General features: G+C 42.8%; 1 protein-coding gene and 1 pseudogene across 4 annotated transcripts in view; one reads left to right on the top strand and one right to left on the bottom strand.

The window, feature by feature from the left end:
• Urb2 (URB2 ribosome biogenesis homolog) overlaps nt 1–18,608 on the top strand; it is a 39,388-nt gene that overhangs the window by 512 nt on the left and 20,268 nt on the right. For all 4 annotated transcript variants that reach the window (XM_076572316.1, XM_042277844.2, XM_042277843.2 and 1 more), the window contains exons 2-5: nt 1,867–2,005; nt 5,498–5,674; nt 7,842–11,169; nt 14,991–15,151. In XM_076572316.1, the coding sequence (XP_076428431.1) occupies nt 1,880–2,005; nt 5,498–5,674; nt 7,842–11,169; nt 14,991–15,151 (3,792 nt within the window). In that variant the 5' untranslated portion in view covers nt 1,867–1,879. The remainder of the gene's footprint in view (nt 1–1,866; nt 2,006–5,497; nt 5,675–7,841; nt 11,170–14,990; nt 15,152–18,608) is intronic.
• LOC107402940 (large ribosomal subunit protein eL8-like) lies at nt 3,713–5,224 on the bottom strand (annotated as a pseudogene).

Raw genomic sequence — 18,608 nt, forward strand, 5'->3', positions numbered from 1 at the left:
GTGAATGACTGTTTTGTCTGTACGTATCTATGCACCCCTGCAGAGGCTGGAAGAGGGCGTCAGGTCCAGAACTGGAGTTCCAGGTGGTTGTGAGCCACAAGGTGGGGTGTGGGAGTCGAACCTCGCTTCTCTGGAAAACCACTGAGCCATCGCTCCAGGCTCTAGAGCGGCGGTTCTCAGCCTTCCTAATGCGACCCTTTAATACGGTTCCTCGTGTTGTAATGACTCCCCAGCCATGAAGGTATCTCATTGATTGAAAAATATCTATAATTTTTCCCGCTGTTACGACCATGTAAATAGCTGAGTGCCAGCCTGTGGGGGTCGGGACCCACAAGTTGAGAAGTCGCTGCCCTAGCTCCTTCAGTGGAGTTTTGAGGGCGACAGCAGGAAGGGGGGTGCTTCCCCGTTCTGAAGGCAGGCAGTAAGTTCTCCACATCGCACCCTCTCCGTGCCTTGACACAGCGGGACGGTGAATGTTTATATTTTCTGAGCTAATTTGTTTCATGAAAATGATAAATTTTTATGACTTTTAAGAAACTCAAAAGCTTTGTCTGGGTTTCATAGTAAGTGTAAGTTGTTAATGTATATGCTTTCCCTTTGTTACTTAGGATTTTATTATTACAGTCCCCCCGCTCCCCCCGCCCCCCGCCCCCAGCTGAGGACCGAACCCCGGGCCTTGCTCTTGCTAGGCAAGCGCTCTACCACTGAGCTAAATCCCCAACCCCCAGTTGTTGGTTTTTTTTTTTTAATCGTGTGTATGTTTTGTAGTCTAATGTAGCTCTGCATGTGTAAGAAGTTACCTGTTATAGTAGAAATAATACTATACTATTTCTATTGAAATTAATGCCTTCTTTCTTTCTCTCTTCTCTCGTTCTTTCTCTTTCTGTCTTTCTGTCTCTTTCTTTCTTTCTTTCTTTCTTTCTTTCTTTCTTTCTTTCTTTCTTTCTTTCTTTCTTTCTTTCTTTCTTTCTCTCTTTCTCTCTCTTTCTTTCTCTCTTTCTCTCTTATGTGTGCATGAGCCTGGGGAGGTTAGAAGATGCAGAATTCCCTGGAAATTGAGTTATAGACAGTTGTGAGCTGCCTTGTGGGTACTAGGAACTGAACTCAGGTCCTTTATAAAAGTAACAAGTGCTCTTAACTGCTGAACCATTTCCTCAGCCACAACACTTGATTTCTTTTTCCCCTGAAGAAACATTGCTTTCTTCAAGTACTGTATCACTTTATTTGCTTACTTAATAATGCTAATCCTGATACACAATACATTTTAGAAGATATGTACTGAAACTTCTTTCAATCTTCAATCATGTATGGTGACTATCATTCTGTGAGTAATTTATACATTTTGATTTTGCCTTATTGAATTCCTATATATTCTAAATGTGTGATGTGTAATCACAGCAGGAGTATTTATAATCATCTGCCTGCTTTTGCTGAAATCCAGGTTCAAATTAAATATAAACACACACACACACACACATACACACACACACACACACAAATTTGAGACAGCATCTCACTATGTATTCTTGGCTGGCATCGAACTCCCAGAGACCTGCCTGCCTCCTCTGCTTCCCAATTGTGCCCATATATAAGGTGTATAGTGAGGGATTGGAGAGATGGCTCAGCAGTTAAGAGCACTGACTGCTCTTGTGGAGGAACTGGGTTCATTTTCTAGCACCTATGTGGTAGCTAGCTACAACAGTCTGTACTCCAGTCTCAAAGGATCTCTTCTTACCTTCTTGGGCTCTTGCATGCATACACTTAAGCACATACACATAAATATTTTTAAAAAGATAGTGTTCATTTTCTGATGCCTGTTTTGTTAGGTCTTATTATAATACTATTTTCCCTTCTTTTTAATTGTAGAAGACGTGTAACTATGGCTGCTGTTTATTCTGGCATTTCCTTTAAGCTTAAAAGCAAGACAACTTCCTGGGAAGATAAACTAAAACTAGCTCACTTTGCTTGGATTTCCCATCAGTGCTTTCTACCAAATAAAGAACAAGTAAGTTTAATGTAAAACTTAGTTTTTTATGATCTCAAATAATTACATGTACAGCTTGGATATGACATTTATTTAAAAGATTAGAAAACAAGTTAGGGAGAAAACTTCATTGGGAGTTAAAAGTAATGTCAGTGAAAAAATAGTGAGGTCTTTCAGTTTGCTAGGTTGAAGGTTGGGAACTTGGAGAGTATTAGTTTTTTTTATGAGGCCAGGCTAGAAATAGAGAGGTACCAAGTATAATGTTGTTCTATTAATATTTCTTAAGCTTTTGTGGCTAAAAAGTAGATAATTGAAACAGTAGTAGGATGACGAACTCATGGAATTGGGTTGACAAACATCCCAATGCTGGTTTTAAAGGAGGCACCTCGAGGTGTATCAAAACTGTATCATAATTGCTAGAGTAGTTAGTTATGAGGTGTAGTGTGTGGAACAGTTGACCTGCTAGTGTCCACACCTACTACACATTTGAATCAGCTTAGCAGCTTGTTAGGTCCCTGGTAAGCACTGCACAGTATGAAACAAAAGGGTAATCCTGGCAGGCTTGATCAAGACCCAAGATGTCCTTTTCCTTTTTCCTTTTAACATTAGTCATTCTTTGTACATATTGACACTTCTGGAGAGTAAAACTGAGTGAGGGCTTGGGTAGAATAAATGTAACTCAGTGTCATAGTGTTTGCCAAGCTTGCCTGAAGCCCTGGGTTCCAGCATCATCCACAACAACAATACCACACACGTGCACACACAGTTTTGAGAGCTGAGGCCTCACCTTTTCTCAGTGTTTTGTGCTTGAGTAAACATGTTGTAATAATGGAAGCTGCATGTGTACAACCCTCCTTCTCAGAAAGCCCTCATGCATCTGTGTGCTTATGTCTCCTGAGAGATAGATTTAGAAGGTACCCTTCATGTATCTTGGGAAAATCAGGACACATATCCTAGTGTTCTGACTCCCATTCCTTTTCCTTTTCTTTTTTGTTTTGTTTTTTTGTTTTTCAAGACAGGGTTTCTCTGTAAAGCTTTGTACCTTTCCTGGAACTCTCTCTGTAGCCCAGGCTGGCCTCAAACTCACAGAGATCCACCTGCCTCTGCCTCCCGAGTGCTGGGATTAAAGGCATGCGCCACCACTGCCCAGCCCTTTTCTTTTTCTTTACTGATCTCTCATTACCATTTTGATTTGCATATGTGATTTCTTGTGTGGTCATTGTGGACATTTATTGTGTTTCTCTTAGAAAAGGCCAATAAATAATGTTAATTTCACTGAAATTTTTCATTGACTCCACACTAAGACAACATTGTTTTTCCTTTTTTATTCCTTAATAACATTTCAAGATTTAAAAACATATATCATTATGTAAAATACAAGTGAAGATTTAAAAAAAAAATGCACCAGGTAGCAGTAGCACATCCCTTTAATCCCAGCACTCGGGAGGCATAGCCAAGCGGATCTCTGTGAGTTCGAGGCCAGCCTGGTCTATAGAGTAAGATCCAGGACAGGCACCAAAACTACACAGAGAAACCCTGTCTCGAAAAACAAAAACAAAATGCTTTCACTATACATTTTATGCTGCCATTGAATTGAGATCTTTTGGCCACAGCTTCCCAAGTACTGATATTAATAGCCATGTGTAAGTAACCATATTCAGCCTATTTGCTTCAAATAGGATCTTGTTATGTTGTCCAGACTCATTTTTTTTTTTGGGGGGGGGAAGGTAAGTTTGTAATTATATTTATGTACAGAAAACTTAGCAGTGTACATTTAACCCAATTTAGTGGTGAGTTCTTTGGCCTTTGCCTTTTCCAGCTTGGCAATCCGAGCCACAGATTTAGGACCCAGGGCTGTAGCATGAATCTTTTTTTTTTTAAAGATTTATTTATTTATTATGTATACAGCATGTATGACTGCAAGCCAAAAGAGGGCACCAGATCTCATTACAGATGGTTGTGAGCCACCATGTGGTTGCTGGGAATTGAACTCAGGACCTCTGGAAGATCAGTCAGTGCTCTTGACCTCTGAGCCATCTCTCCAGCCCTAGCATGAATCTTAAAGGGTCTTAATAATAAAAACAAACCTGGAGCCAGGTATTGGGGTGAATGCTGGAAGATCAGAGAAGCAGAACAAGCCACAACCACCTCACCTTGCCAATTCCTCAGCTGGTCCTGTTTCCTCAGACTGGAAGCTTCTGAGTCGTTATCCAAATGGATCTCAGCTGAACTATGCTGCTCAAAGCCTAAAAGCTTAACCAGGCTAGTTCCTGGTCCTTACACCTTAAATACCTTTCTGCTTTCTGCCATCACTTCCTGGGATTAAAGGCGTGTGTCACCATGCCTGGCTGTTTCCAATGTGGCCTTGAACTCACAGAGATCGGCATGGATTTCTGCCTCTGGAATGCTAGGATTAAAGGCATGAGTGCCACCATTTTCTAGCCTCTGTATCTAGTGGCTGTTCTGTTCTCTGACCCCAGATAAGTTTATTAGGGTGCACATTATTTTGGGGAACACAATGCCACCACACAGGACATTGCCTCCCCAGTGGCGGCGGATCTCATCATATCTGTCCTTGTAATTGGTCCTAATAACTTCCACTAGCTTAGCCAGAGCACTCTTATCTTCTGAGTTAACCTGTGTGAAGGCAACAGTGGTGCATGTCTTCCTGTGGACCAGCTGCCCCAGCCTGGCCTTTCCTTTGATGGTGCAGTAGGGGACCCCCATCTTTCGACACAGGGCAGGCAGGAAGACCACCAGCTCAATGGGGTATACATCGTGGAATCATCACCAGCTGAGCCTTGTTCTTCACCAAGGTGGTGACTGTATTAACCTCTGCTCAAAGGATAGGTGGTCTCTTAGTTGGGATGTCCCCTTTGCCTGCAGCTTTCTTTTCCTGCTTTGTCTCTAGCATGTACTTGTGGGCAAGCTTAAGCAGCTGGGTAGCTGTTTGCCAGTCCAGGGCCTGTGTGAACTGGTTAATGGCAGCAGGTACTTTGAGCCACTTATAGAGGATGGCTCTTTGCCGCTGCAGCCTAATGTAGCGGGGCCATTTGACAAAGTGTGTGAGATCTCTTTTGGGCTGGATGTCCTGCCCAATGCTGAAGTTCTTAGGCCTTTTCTCAAACAAAGGATTCACTACCTTTTTGGCTTCCTCTTTCTTCATGACGGCAGGGGGGAGAGTTGGGGGTGGGTGGAGTGGGCCACCTTTTTCCCCTTGGCCTTCTTTCCCTTGGGCATCTTGCTTGGCTGGAGAAGAGAGAAAGAAAAGGGAATTGTGGGTAATATGTAAACAGTTGCAGAGATCCCAGACTCATCTTGAATTTGTAAACTGAAGTGCTCCTCCTGTTTCAACCTCAGTGGTAACTGATACTGCAGACATGTTTTGAAGAAAGTTGTTTTTTTTGTTTTTCTTGCAATAGAATTTGGTCATGGCTGTATGTCCCTATAATGTTGGAAATCTTTCTCTCATGTAAGAAGTTCATTTACACAGTATGTTTTCTACAAATCCAGGTTTTACTTGATTGGGCAAGACAGACATTGGTTGCATTTTATAAGAAAAAACTTGAACTGCAGGAAGATATTGTTGAAAGGCTCTGGGTCTATGTAGATAACATTCTACATAGCAGGAAATTGCAGAATCTCCTTAAGAATGGAAAGACTGTAAATCTTCAAATTTCTCTTGTCAAGGTAAATAATGGTCTCTTCTATTGACTTGTGTTATGTGCAGCTTTGTTACTTTCTTATTACTGCTTAAACTTGTTTCAGAATCACTTATGTGACTATGTGAGAAATTTCAAGTTAGAGGAGGGAAGAGTAAGAAGAAGTAATAGTATCCCAAAATAGAAAATGTTATTTTTGAAACAGTGCCTTGTATCCCTGACTGTCCTGGAACTTTCTATGTAGACCAGGCTGGCCTTGAACTCATAGAGATCTGTGTGCCTCTGATTCCTGAATGCAGGGATTAAAAACATGCACCACCGTGTCAGGCCCACGAACAAGTTTTTATTACTATCTGCTCTCAGACTTATGGTCTTACTGCTTTGTGTACCCAAGTGCTGGGATTACAGGTGTGTACCATCAGAGCCAGTTTTATTACTTTGTAACTGGAAAAGGTAGCTACCATATTATAACTACACTGACACACACACACAGACATTTGATGCAATTTTCTGGAGGGAGATCAAAGATAATCTAGATAGGAATTACCTCAAAAGGTTTTTGATTAAAATCACAAAAGTTTGAACTTCATTGTCAAAACAGTATTTTCAAATGCCATAATAATTGCCATTAAAAACCAGTACCAATGAGCATTTAGTACATGACAGGCTCAAAGGGCCTAAGGATATAACTGGTCATCATATAATGAATAGTAAGTTGCATTATTGGGATTTGAAACTAGATGTGCCTGGTTGTAGAGCTGTTCAGCCAGAGCCTCACAAAATGGAATGGAACAGAACAGAGAACAAGGAAGTAGATAAGCTGTCAGTAATGCTTAAGATCACACCCTTCATTGTGACACTGTTAAATAATGGGGTCATTCTAAGTGGTCCTTCAAGACAAGACAGGAAGATCAAAAGTAGCTTTATATTTAAGAAATGATACAACATTTAAAATAAATGTATGTTTATAGTTATGAAATATTACTAAGGGACACATATACAACTTGAACACAAATTATGCTTTGGGGTCTGTGTAAAAATTTTTTTATTGATCTATTTAATAAAATATCTGGAGGCTACTAGTGATATGTTGACATCTTAGGATTCAGCACATTTGCTATAACTTACTTTTTAATCCAGTACTTACTTGAGTGGAAATAATGATTGTTTCATGCGGTTGCTAATAGCTTAGTACCTCAGACAGCTTTGATTCTTAGATCTTGTAAAACTGGGAGCAGGTCACTGGCCTAATAGTAAATTTTGAGATCTGCCTGCTTTTGTGTCTGAATTTGGAATTTTGAGAGCTGAAAATAATGTGTATAACATGGTTTTTGCATTACATTTACATTTAAAAGAAAGGTACTCATTTATCATAGGCTGGCATCCAATTAGCTATGTAATTTAGGGATGACCTTGAATTTCTGGTCTTCCTGCCTATTTCCCTTGAGTACTGAGATTACAGGCATGCACTACCACACTCAGTTTATGTAGTGCTGGGGATTGAACCTAGGGCTTTAAGCATGTTAGGCAAGCACTCTACCAACAGAGTCAATCTCTAGCCCTGCTTTGGTGTTTTTAATAGGAAAATGTAATGGCTATAAATATGTATATAGGGCCACAGGGTCATGACTCAAGTGCTGAGATGAGTTAAAGGATTTGGGGTCTAAACCTTTTCCTCCTATGGGTTGCCTCATCCAGTCTTGATATGAGGGTTTTTGCCTTGTCTTTATTGCATCTTATTATGCCATGTTCGGTTGATATCCCTGAGATGCCTGATTTTTTCTGAAGGGAAACAGAGGAGCAGTAGATTTGGGGGGAAGGGGAGGTCGGGGGTGAGGAGGCTGGGAGTAGTGGAGGAAAAGGAGGCTGTTGGGATGTATGAGAAGAATAAATGAAAAGAAAAAAATTGACTGCTGACTTTTAAGCTTTGCAAAGCCTTTTGGAATTGGTGGCAAATTTACAAAGGCACTAAACCTTTTCAGAATTGATATTGACAGGAGATAGATGTGTAAAGGAATTAGAACAGACACTTTGTCTTTTATTGATGCATTGAATAAGTGTCAGTTCATGTTAGAGGTAGAAAAATCTGGGTGTTTCTCATCAAAATGGGAGAGGAATGATTGATTTTTTTCATACTTTCTGAGTAAGTGTAGCTTCAGGGTAGTCATGATCTTTCTTTCTTTCTTAATACTCAGATCATAAATGAAAGAATAGCAGAGTTCTCACTTTCGGGATCCCAGAGGAATATCGGTGCCATCCTGAGTTGCTGCCAGGGCATCCTCTCAGCACCTGCCCTTGCTGTCATCTACACAGCCAAACCGGAGCTGATTGTGGCCTTGCTGAGCCAGCTCTGCTGGTCGGTCTGCAGACAGCCAGAAGGAGCCATGACAGCCCAGCTATTTGAGGTCATTCATCTGGCTCTTGACCATTACCTCAAGCTTCAGCAACAACAAGCCAACCCTAGACGTGTCTTTGTGGATATGACTAGCCACCTCCTCCAGCCCTGCCTAGTCCTGAGACATTTGCTTTTGGGGGGCACATGGACACAGCCTGGTCAAGGCCAGCTACAGCAAATACTGAGCAGAGATATCAGGAGTAAGGTTGACACTGTTCTTCGAGGCGGTGTTTTTCGACATGATTTACTCTCATCCTATAAGGAGGAGCTCTTGGAACAGCGCCAAGGGAACATAAAGATGGGGGTTCTGAAGAGTCTTCTCACTCCAATGGAGACTGTGATTACAAGGCTGGTAGAGCCTGACTGCATCAAGTCAGACCTACATGCTTTGGTTGTGGCCAATTCAGTGTCCTTATTGTACAGACTCTTTCTGGATTCATACCTTAAGGAAGAAAACCAGTTTCTCTGTTTTCAGGCTCTCCCCAGGTTGTTTGGCTGCTTGCAAATTTCACACCTGCAAGAGGGGCAGATGGAAGCCCTGTCCTTATCAGATTGGACCACAGAGCTTCTGGCTGTAGAGCAACTCCTAAACTCAGTGGCCACCAACAACATCTACAATGTGGCTGCTGACAGGATCCGGCATGGGGAGACACAGTTCCACTTCTACCGCCGTGTGGCTGAGCTGCTGATCAACCATTCACAAGCACCTGTGCCAGCTTGGTTTCGCTGCCTCAAGATTTTGATGTCTCTGAATCATTTGATTTTAGAGCCAGACCTAGATGACCTGTTGTCTTCAGCTTGGATTGATGCAGAAGTAACAGAATTTCGAGCCAAAAAAGCCCAGGAGGTACTTATTAACACTGTCTTCCAGACATATGCCAAGCTCCGACAGGTACCACAGTTGTTTGAGGAGATTTTGGGGGTGATCTGCCGTCCAGCCGCTGAGGCACTGAGGCAGCCTTTGCTTGCCTCAGGCCCCTTCATGGCTCTCTGTACATGCCTCTTAGAGTTGCCACTGAGTCAGATCCTGGATACATGGTCCCTTGTACTAGATAAGTTCCAGTCTTTAGTCATGCCCTATTTGCAGAGTGATACTGACATGGCTTTGAAGGCACTGTCACTGAGCTCTCTGCTACACTGTATCATGTTTAACATGCCAAGTTTGGACAACAGCATGCCTCTGCCCATCATCAGAAGGACCCAGTGCATAATGGAGAGGATGCTGAAAGAGCTTGTGAAGCCTCTTTTGGGCCTTCTCCTGGACCTCTGGAGCCCAGAGCCTGAGCTGTGGCAGCAGAAGGTGAGTGACTCTGCACTCTTACTCTCTTACACCTGGGCTCAAGTGGACACTACCCTCAGTTTGCACTGCAGCCAGTATTATTCTCTGGCGGGCCCCCTAGTTGGGGCTGCTCTGGATATCTCAAACCTCCCTTTGCTGCTCCCAGGTGTGGAAACACAGCTTTGGAAGAAGGTGGAAAAGTGTATAGCCCAGTCCAGGTCGCTGAGTAGGTACTGCTTAGAACAGCTGTACCTGCAGAAGGTGAAAAGGACTCTAATGCAGACTAGTTTCCAGTCTAAAGAAGCCCTTCAAACCTTGAGGTCTGACACTGCCCACATTCTTGATTCTAGCAGGGACTGTTTAAGTCAGAAGACAGTAGTTGCCTGGGATAGGCAGGTGTCGACAATGGATGAATCCACATATCCTGTAGCCCACTGGCACTTGATTGTATCAAACCTCACAGTTTTAATGCCCTACCTTTGTTTGGATGATGTGAGATACGTGGCCACTGTCCTATTAAGAACTGTACCAGCAAATAAAGCCCAGGAAAGCTTGGCACATGGTGAGCCATATATCACACTTGAAAACGTATCCACAGCCCTCCTCCACAGCCCTCTCTTCCCGGAGATGCAGTCCCTCCACTCTGCCTTCCTGATGTGTATCATTGCAAAATGTTCTAGCATACTATGCTCTGCTGCCCATAGTGATCTGAGTCTTATCAGTCAGCAGCTTCCCTGGCTTTTTGAAAAGGACTACCACACATTGGTGGCTCATTGGGAAACCAAATTGGCAAAAGTTGGACCTGAAGGTATAGAACCAAGAGGAGAAGTTGCCCAGAATTTCCTATCTATGATCAAGAGTGGTTTTCCTATCAAGCTGGATGAAGAGCAGCTAAAAGACCTCCTGGAGCTGTTAGAAGTCATCTCTATCCTTCGCCTGGACAGCTTCTTGCCATCTTACCACGTGCATTTTTTTTTCCTGCTACTCTCCATGGCTGTCTCTACATTGGGACATTGCTCCAGCCCACTAGCTCTCCAGTTCTTGGTGACATGCTACCGGCTCCTCAATGGTCTACAGAGGGGAAGGAATGCCCGCTCTGTGTTCAGGATCATGTATGTTAGTGACATCTTTGAGGTTGTGCTGACCTCACTGTTGCAAGCCAGTACTGAGTTTCAAGTTGGAGAGGATGACTCCACTTGGCTGCAGCTTCTGGAAGTGTCAGGGGTGTTCTTGGAACAGCTAATGCAGATGCTTATCCAAGTAAAGCTTAGCTTGGTGCTCAATTTTGGAAAAATCACTGCCTTACTCTCAAGGTATAGTAAGGATGCTTCCAGCAAAGAATTGAAAATCCAGAGCCTTCAGGGCAGGCAACTGCTTCTAGTGGCTTTAACCAAGTTGTGTCAAAGTTTGGGGCCTTATGTTAAGGAGCGGAGGCAGCTCCTGGAGGCACCAGCAGCACTACCTGAGCTGCTGCGGCAGGCCACGATGCAAATGGGTGCCATGCTGCAGCTCTGCTTAGTGCCTGGGACTGCAGGCCGCCGCCTGCCGCCAGTCCTCCTCTCAGCTGTCCCCACTCTTTTAGAAGTAGACCTGAGCCAACACCTCAGGGAAGGACAGCCCCAAATTGCTCAAGTGGTGGATACAGATCGAACGCTGCTTTCTCACATGACCCTTTACCAGGATGTCTACGTTCAGTTGCTGGAGGAGTTGCCAGCCCTGTCAGGGAATACTCAGTCTTTCCAGGCAGCCTTGCAATTTCTAACCTTGTTCCTTTTGGCCCCAGAGCTCCATTCCAAGGAGAGCTCTGTTTTTGCTTCCATCTTTCATTCTGTGCGGAAAGTTCTTACAGGTAAGGTGGGTTTTTTTTTTTGTTTGTTTTGTTTTGTTTTGTTTTTTAACGTGTGTGGATGTTTTGCCTGCATGTATGTCTATGTACTGTGTATATGCCTGGTATCCTCAAGCCAAAGGATAGTGTCAGATTCCCTAGAATCGAAGTTACTGATGGTTGTGAGCTGCATGTTGGTGCTGGGACTCAAACCTAGATCCTGTGAGCATGCAGCCAGTGTTCTTAACCACTGAGACATCTCTCCAGGCCCAGTAAGGTATTTCTTTCTGACCTGAAGCTACAGAGGCTTAAGTCAATGAAAGTTCCATGGCCAAGTTACCATGCTTCATCTCTTAAGATTCACATGCCTGTCTCTTCAGCATATCTTACCAGTGTGTATCACCACAACTGGCTGCGCCACCCCCTTGAACAGGGTGGTACCTGGCCATTTCAGGTCCCACATGAGAAAGCTTGCCCCCAGACATGCATCTGGGACATCATTTCCTCTTTCTATATTGGCATATGTAAGCAGTCACCTTTTCAGCTTTCCCTTCACTGTGCACACTGTATCCTTCTAGTCTTCTCAGGTCCTTTCATATTTTAGGGATTATTTTGTGTATATCCATGCTTGTTTTTTGAGGCAGAATTTTACTATGTAATGGCTGGTCTGGAACTCGTTATGTAGACCTAGTTCATCTCGAATTCCACACCTACAATTTTTTCTTTAAATTGTGTGTATATTTGTGTGGGTTTGTGCACATGTGAGTGAAGGTACCTCTAGAGTCTAGAAGAAGGTTGCTGATTCTCTGGAGCTGGAGTTACACAGCTGTAAGCTGCCTAACATGGATGCTGGGAACTTAATTTAGGTTTTCTGTGTGAACATTATGTGCCCTTAGCCACTGAGCCATCTCTCCAACCCCCATTCATTGGTTTTAAGGTTTACTGTTCTTGTTCTTGGCCTTTAATTTGCTCTGGCCACAGAGGACTTAAATGGATCATCTCACCGAGGGGAAACTCCTCTGTATCAGGCTTATAGTGCTATAGATTAACTTTGAAAATTACATGAAATCTGCTTTCCTCAGCACCCCAATTCAGTATGCTCAATAACTTGTATATGTAGTAGAATAGGTTTACCTAGTGTGTCATCTCTTAATGAGATCACCCTTTGAGGCAGTTAAGACCTCAGTCACAGACTCGTGAGAGAGCTGATGTCTTCTGGCACAAAACTGACCCTGAAGTTTTATAGATCAAAGGTTTAGGGATTCCTGTATAGCCATTGAAATAGTTATAAAAATTATTTAGAAACATCTAAAAATATTAATGTTAAGTAACAGTATAAAGTTATTCTTTTTGGCAGGGAATGGTGGTGCATGCCTTTCATCCTAGCACTCCAGAGGCAGAGGCAGAAGCTATCATGGTCTGCATAGCCAGTTCCAGGCCAAGGTTACATAGTGAGACTTTGTCTAAAAACCCAAACATAAATAAAATAAAATAAAATCTTAAAGACAAAAATGGTAAACAGAGTTGCTCCCCAAAGCAGACAAAGATAAACAGGCCTGGTGTCTTCTTGTATCTAGTCAGAACATATCACAGGTGGCAGAGGTTTTAAGTTTTTGGAGTTGCTGGGGGCTAGGGTAGGAATTAGGTAGTCTTTTGAGGTTAGACTTCACAGGTGTTGGGGAGTGTTGTAAGAGTACATGCTGGGTAGAGTTTGTGTTGTGTTGATTTGCATAGAGAAGCTACAAGGGTGTGGGGCCTTTAGGAAGTGAAGCCACCAGGCGTACCGGGGCCAGTACCAGATCCGGGTGTGTGGACTGAATAGTGCTGCTGTTGTCTTTCTGTCAAAGACCTTTCTGTCTCGGATTCAAGTGTGAATGAACTGAAAAGACCCTGACTGTGATGGTCTATCTTTCTCTGTTAATAACTCAGGGATTGGGGCTTCCCTGACTAGGACTAACATCAAATTTTTGTTAAAGCTTATGATAGGTAAGTGTCTTAAGATGGCAGCTAGCATCTAAAACTAGTGGCTGCTGTCAGTTTGTTAAGCAGAACTTCTGCATTCCCTTTCCCTACATCTAGTGAGATGAGGCAGTTCTAAGCCTCACTTTTATATCCCTGGACCTGTGGTACCTCAGACCTCTGGAAAAGAGCCTCACATACAGTGGGTCTAGCATGTTCACATATCTGAACCGTCAGACTGTCTAGTGATGTGCTGGAGTAGTGAGCAGTCTGGAGGAAATACCAAGTGAGGTGGGGCCCAAGGCACTGGGGAAGGAAGGGAATATAACCTGAAGGTTGCTTTGAAGAGCTGAAAGGTAGCAATATGATGGCTTGTGGAGATGCCCCTGCCCTCCAGGGGTCCTAAGGGGGCATTTCATAAACAGGAACTTTTATGAAGAATGCATTCAGGCAATAGAATAGATTACCTTAGTGGAGTTGGGGAAGCCAGTGCTTTAGAGCTGGCCTTCTCTCTAGGACTAGCTGTGCTCTGGCTGATTTGGGCTTCATTAACAGATAGATATCCATAGAGGTTGCAGAAGAGAAAATATGGAATACAAAACCCCAACCTGAATGTGAGACTGGGGCTTAGAGGATACGTGTAAACCAAGTGAAAGTGGCCTTGAAGTCCAGCCAGGTAAATGTAGGTGGTAAGCCCTCCTGGAGAGGCTCTTCAATAGGTTCTGTGTCCTTTTGTTTGCCAGTGATAGGCATCTTTGCTGATATGTTCATTTTACTGATGGCAAGTTGGGGCTGAAAGAGGCTGTGAATCTAGGTCTTACAGGTTGTAGGAGATATGAGCCTATGACTTAATCAGTCAGAGCCCCCAGTCTCTGTCTTCCTGATTGTAAATAACACAAATGGAGAGGCAGAAGGTGTTCTGGTGGTATGTCGCAGTCTGAAACACATGAAGGATCACAGGAAGGGCCTTGAATACCCTGCCTTGGACTTTATTGTAAGATTGTAGGTCCTGGAGGTTCCAGAAAACACCTGATGGACCTAGTAGACAGTCCCAGGAATGTCAAGGTTCTTTTTATCTTTTTGACACTTCTGAGTGACCCGAACCAGCAGGGTGACCTAAAGAGCAAGGTGTTGAGTGGGAAGACTGGGGATGAGAAATAAAGAAGACAAAAGCAGTAGCTGGGCCCGGGAGTTCTTGTATAAACTAGTGACTTATGCCAAGCAAGTTTATTAAGAGATGCAGCATCATACATACTATTTGCAGAGGTAGGTATGGGGGTGGGTGGCCAAGTTCAGGAGAGAGCTAAGTCTGACAGTGTTGGCAAAGAGAACATTGGATACCTCAGACACAGCTGCTTTAGGACTGAAAACAACAGCACAGGGGGAAAGAGTTTGAGTCCCCAGAAGCTGCAACTTTGACTCTTTTGAGGCATTGGCTTCAGCTTTATACCAGCCTTGCCAAATCTACTCCTGGACAAGGATACAGAACTTAAAGTTCACTTTGTCCTTTCATCAGGCCCTCTAAGAAAATCTAGGCTTGGTCTGGCTGCCTACACCTAGGCATATAAAAATACTCCACTTCTATACCCATACTGATTGTATAAGGGAGATAAAAAGATAAAAACAGTCACGTGTCTGCTGTGGTCCAGAGCTAACGTGAGCATAGTGACATTTTCTGTGTGCATGCACTGTACATAAGTACAGTTCTGGGTAAGAGAAGGTACCACGATGAGCATCCATTCTGCTTTTTTCACCATGATTTAGTTGTACTATTACACTCCTCAACTCGTGTTATTAATAGCTACATGGTGTCATCATATTGCCACTTTGTATTTCATTATCACTTATCAGTCAGATCTTAACAGTTTTGGCTTCCTTTCCCCCAGGTCCAGGTGTTCCTGCTCTAGTCACTCAGGATATTGAGCCTCACTTAGAAGCCCTGCTCAACCAGATGTTTGAGGCTGGGTCAACAGAACACTTTGGGATCGTGCTGCAGTCTATTCTTCAGGGGCTGAACATCACTCAGGCATGGAGGTCTGATCTACAGGTGGATAGCTTCTTTCTTTTGTTTAGGCCTAAAGTGGTGTTCACTCCAGGTGAAGGAAGGATTGTTTGAAATTTTGTGTCACTTTTAAAACTAGGCAGACAAATTTGGCTGAGAGTGGAGGCAGAGCAAAAGCCTGTGGGAGGGAGCCCAGTTGTGGACTTTCTAGCTTCCACTGAAGAATTTCACAGGGCAGTTTCTTCAGAATTACAAATGTATGCTCTTATTACGTAAGGTGCTAAGTATTATAAAGACCAAATATTTTAAGTTCATCTATCACAGTTTTTTTGGAAACATTATTAAGAGTAAAGAATGAAGATTAAAAGAGACACTTATGAAAAAATAAGATGTGTAAGAACATGTTTGTGGGCTTCTCAAAGAATTGCCCTCACACATTTTTGAAAAGTATTTGATATGGTGAAACAGCTATAGACCAGAACTTAAGAAGTGTGTGTGTGTGTGTGTGTGTGTGTGTGTGTGTGTGTGTGTGTGTGTGTGTGTATACCTACACACTCTGGGTATATAGCTCAGTTGGTATTGCATTCATGAGGCCCTGGGTTCAAACCCCAACACTGGAAAAAAAAAAAAAAAAAAAAAAAAAAGAAGCATTTGGGTTCTCAGTTGATAAGCCCAGTGCACTTCCATTTAGAATGCCTTACAGAGCTCCCTTGTCAGGATGATTGTGGGTACTATCTGGTCAGATGTTCTCAGTGGTGCTTGAGGAAAAAGACCTCCACAGAGGTCTCTACTGCTGTAGGCTGCTGCTGCTGCTGCTGCTGCTTCTTTTCCTCCTCTTCATCCCCCCTCCCCCACCTCTCAGCTAGGGTCTTACCATTGCAGCCCAGGTCCTGAATTTATAATCTCTTGCCTCAGCCTTTCAAGTACTGTAAATATAGGTGTGTACTACTATGTCCAGCCTCATTAGTGGCTTCTTGATTCCTGGCTACTGATAATACCTAGGATTGGGTTTTTGATCTAGATTAGAGGATAATTAAGGGGTAAGTATGAATTCTGGGGAAGGGCACAGGAACAGTTTAGACCCATACCTATGGGCCTGAGGACCTGCATCATCCCCACCAGCTGCCTGCTACACTTGCTTATCTCTGGAACTTAAATTGTGTATCTTTATAGCACAATTTGGGCCCAGCTTTGAGAAGGACTCTGGGTCTCTGGGCTTCCATTCAGCAAGTGACTTGGATAAAATAGCCCCCAAGTTTTCATTAAATGAATTAATCTAAGAATTATTAGACAAGGGAAACTTGAACTAAGTATTGAAGAATGAAGAATTTGAAGGTATGCATGGGATAGAAGTTTGTTGGTCTGCTGAGGCACAGGGTGTACAATTGTGAGAAAATGAATGGGCACCAAAGCCTCAATAGGTAGATGTATCCTGTTGGTAAGCAGGAAATTAAGAACAGTTAGATTTGCAGTCAAGAGAAGACAGGGAAGAGTGCACAGGGCAGAAATTAGGATCTTGCTGGGGTTGTGTGGCTTCACAGTATTAAGGGACAAAGAGGCAGTTGTGAAGCTGAGAAGCAGGGCAGAAGGCCAGGCCTTTGTTTGTGAAGCATTTAGTAAAAGTGGGTCCTTGCCTGTAGCATGAATCCTAATTGGTCTTAATAAAAATCCAGAGCCAGATATCGGGGTAAATGCTGAAAGATCAGTAAAGGAACCAGCCACTAGAGAGACTTCTTACGTCTACTGAATCCTCAGTCTGAAGGGAGAGAGCTGAGCTCCTGTCTTCTCCCTCCTTATATTCCTCTCTCCACCCAGCCATATCACTTCCTGTTTCCACCTCCCCAGTGCTAGGATTAAAGGTATGAGATACCAAAAGGTGTGTGCCACCACTGCCTGGCTCTGTTTCTGTTTTAGACTGGATCAATCTTGTGTAGCCCAGGGTGGCCTTGAACTCAGACATCTCTGCCTCTGCCCCTGAGTGCTGGGATTAAACTTGTGTGCCACCACTGCCTGGCCTCTATGGTTAACTAGTGGCTAGCTCTGCCCTCTGATCTTCAGGCAAGCTTTATTTGTTAGAGCACAAACAAAATATCACCACATTTCCTCTTTTTTGTCTAAAATAAAAAAAGGATATAACTGATGTAAGAAAAACTATATACAGTAAGTACAAGAACTATATACAATATACACAGGCAATAAATACATCAACAGTGTCTGGTCCATTTGCATTTGACAAATTCAGAGAAAATACTCCACTATATATCCTATCTTGGTGAGTGCAAAGTCTTATACCTAATTAACTTTCTATCCTAACTTGTTTTACCATCTAAAACTATCTTTTGATGTCTCTCAACCTTATACACTTTACACTTCTTTAGTGAATTTCTTTTCTGAGTTTGGTCAACAAGGAAAACTATAATTGTCTAGTCTTCAACTCCCTCAGAGACCCAAGAAAGAAATAATATTAATTGCGTAAACAGGAAGTGCAAGCAAGTGACCTCTAAAAAAATGTGAGAAATGACAGAAACAGCGGACTGCCTGGACAGTCACCCAGGGTTCCTCTGTAATGTTGGGGCAGCCATCTTCAGCCTACAGGCCTGGAATATCTGACAGACTTTTTTGTGAAGCAGGATATATGAAGGATAGTCCCACCTTGTCTTGGCAAAGTTCAGCCGTCACTTCTTTTTGTGTCCTGCTTGTCCCATTTGGACAGTATACTGTCAGCAGTTGAGGCAAGGACATTTTCTTGCCCAGTGGCTACCTTTTGCCACAAAGTAAACTCCATGGGAACTTTCTTCGATGCCCATCATCTCTGAAATAGATTGGTGCTGCCAAGAGCAGACAGGTCTCATTGTCATAAAAAAAAAGAACCTATGTTATTAAAACATCTTAAAAGCCATATTCTGTAGATCTCTGAAGTATTTGAAGACAACCTGTCTATCTAAAATATATCTATTTGGCCTTGAAAACATACCTAATATGACAACAAGTTCGATTGTAATAGGTGACTAATTACAAACCTGCATTTCTTTATTATCCTGAATAATTTGTAATAACAACTTTCAAGGACTACTAATTTATATTACATTGTTAAATGAGATGTATAGGTACAATACCTTGAACAAGATTAGACATGTATGTACAGCCAGGAGGTGGTGGTGGCGCACACCTTTAATCCCGGCACTCCGGAGGCAGAGCCAGGCGGATCTCTGTGAGTTCGAGGCCAGCCTGGGCTACAGAGTGAGTTCCAGGAAAGGCGCAAAGCTACAGAGAAACCCTGTCTTGAAAAACCAAAAATAAAAAAATAAAAAAATGTATGTACAGTATGTTCTAACAAAAATAATCTCAAATTTGTATCAGTATATGAAGATCCATATCAGTGTAAAATATTTAAAATAAGTAGTTTCTTTTTAAAAGTCAATCCAATAATCTACCCTTTTATCCTATCATATTTATATCCCCCTTTTTTCTTTTCAAAATAAGAACTCTGAATCTAATCTCC

Source organism: Peromyscus maniculatus, chromosome 5 (assembly GCF_049852395.1).
Source record: "Peromyscus maniculatus bairdii isolate BWxNUB_F1_BW_parent chromosome 5, HU_Pman_BW_mat_3.1, whole genome shotgun sequence".
Classification (NCBI taxonomy): Eukaryota; Metazoa; Chordata; class Mammalia; order Rodentia; family Cricetidae; genus Peromyscus; species Peromyscus maniculatus.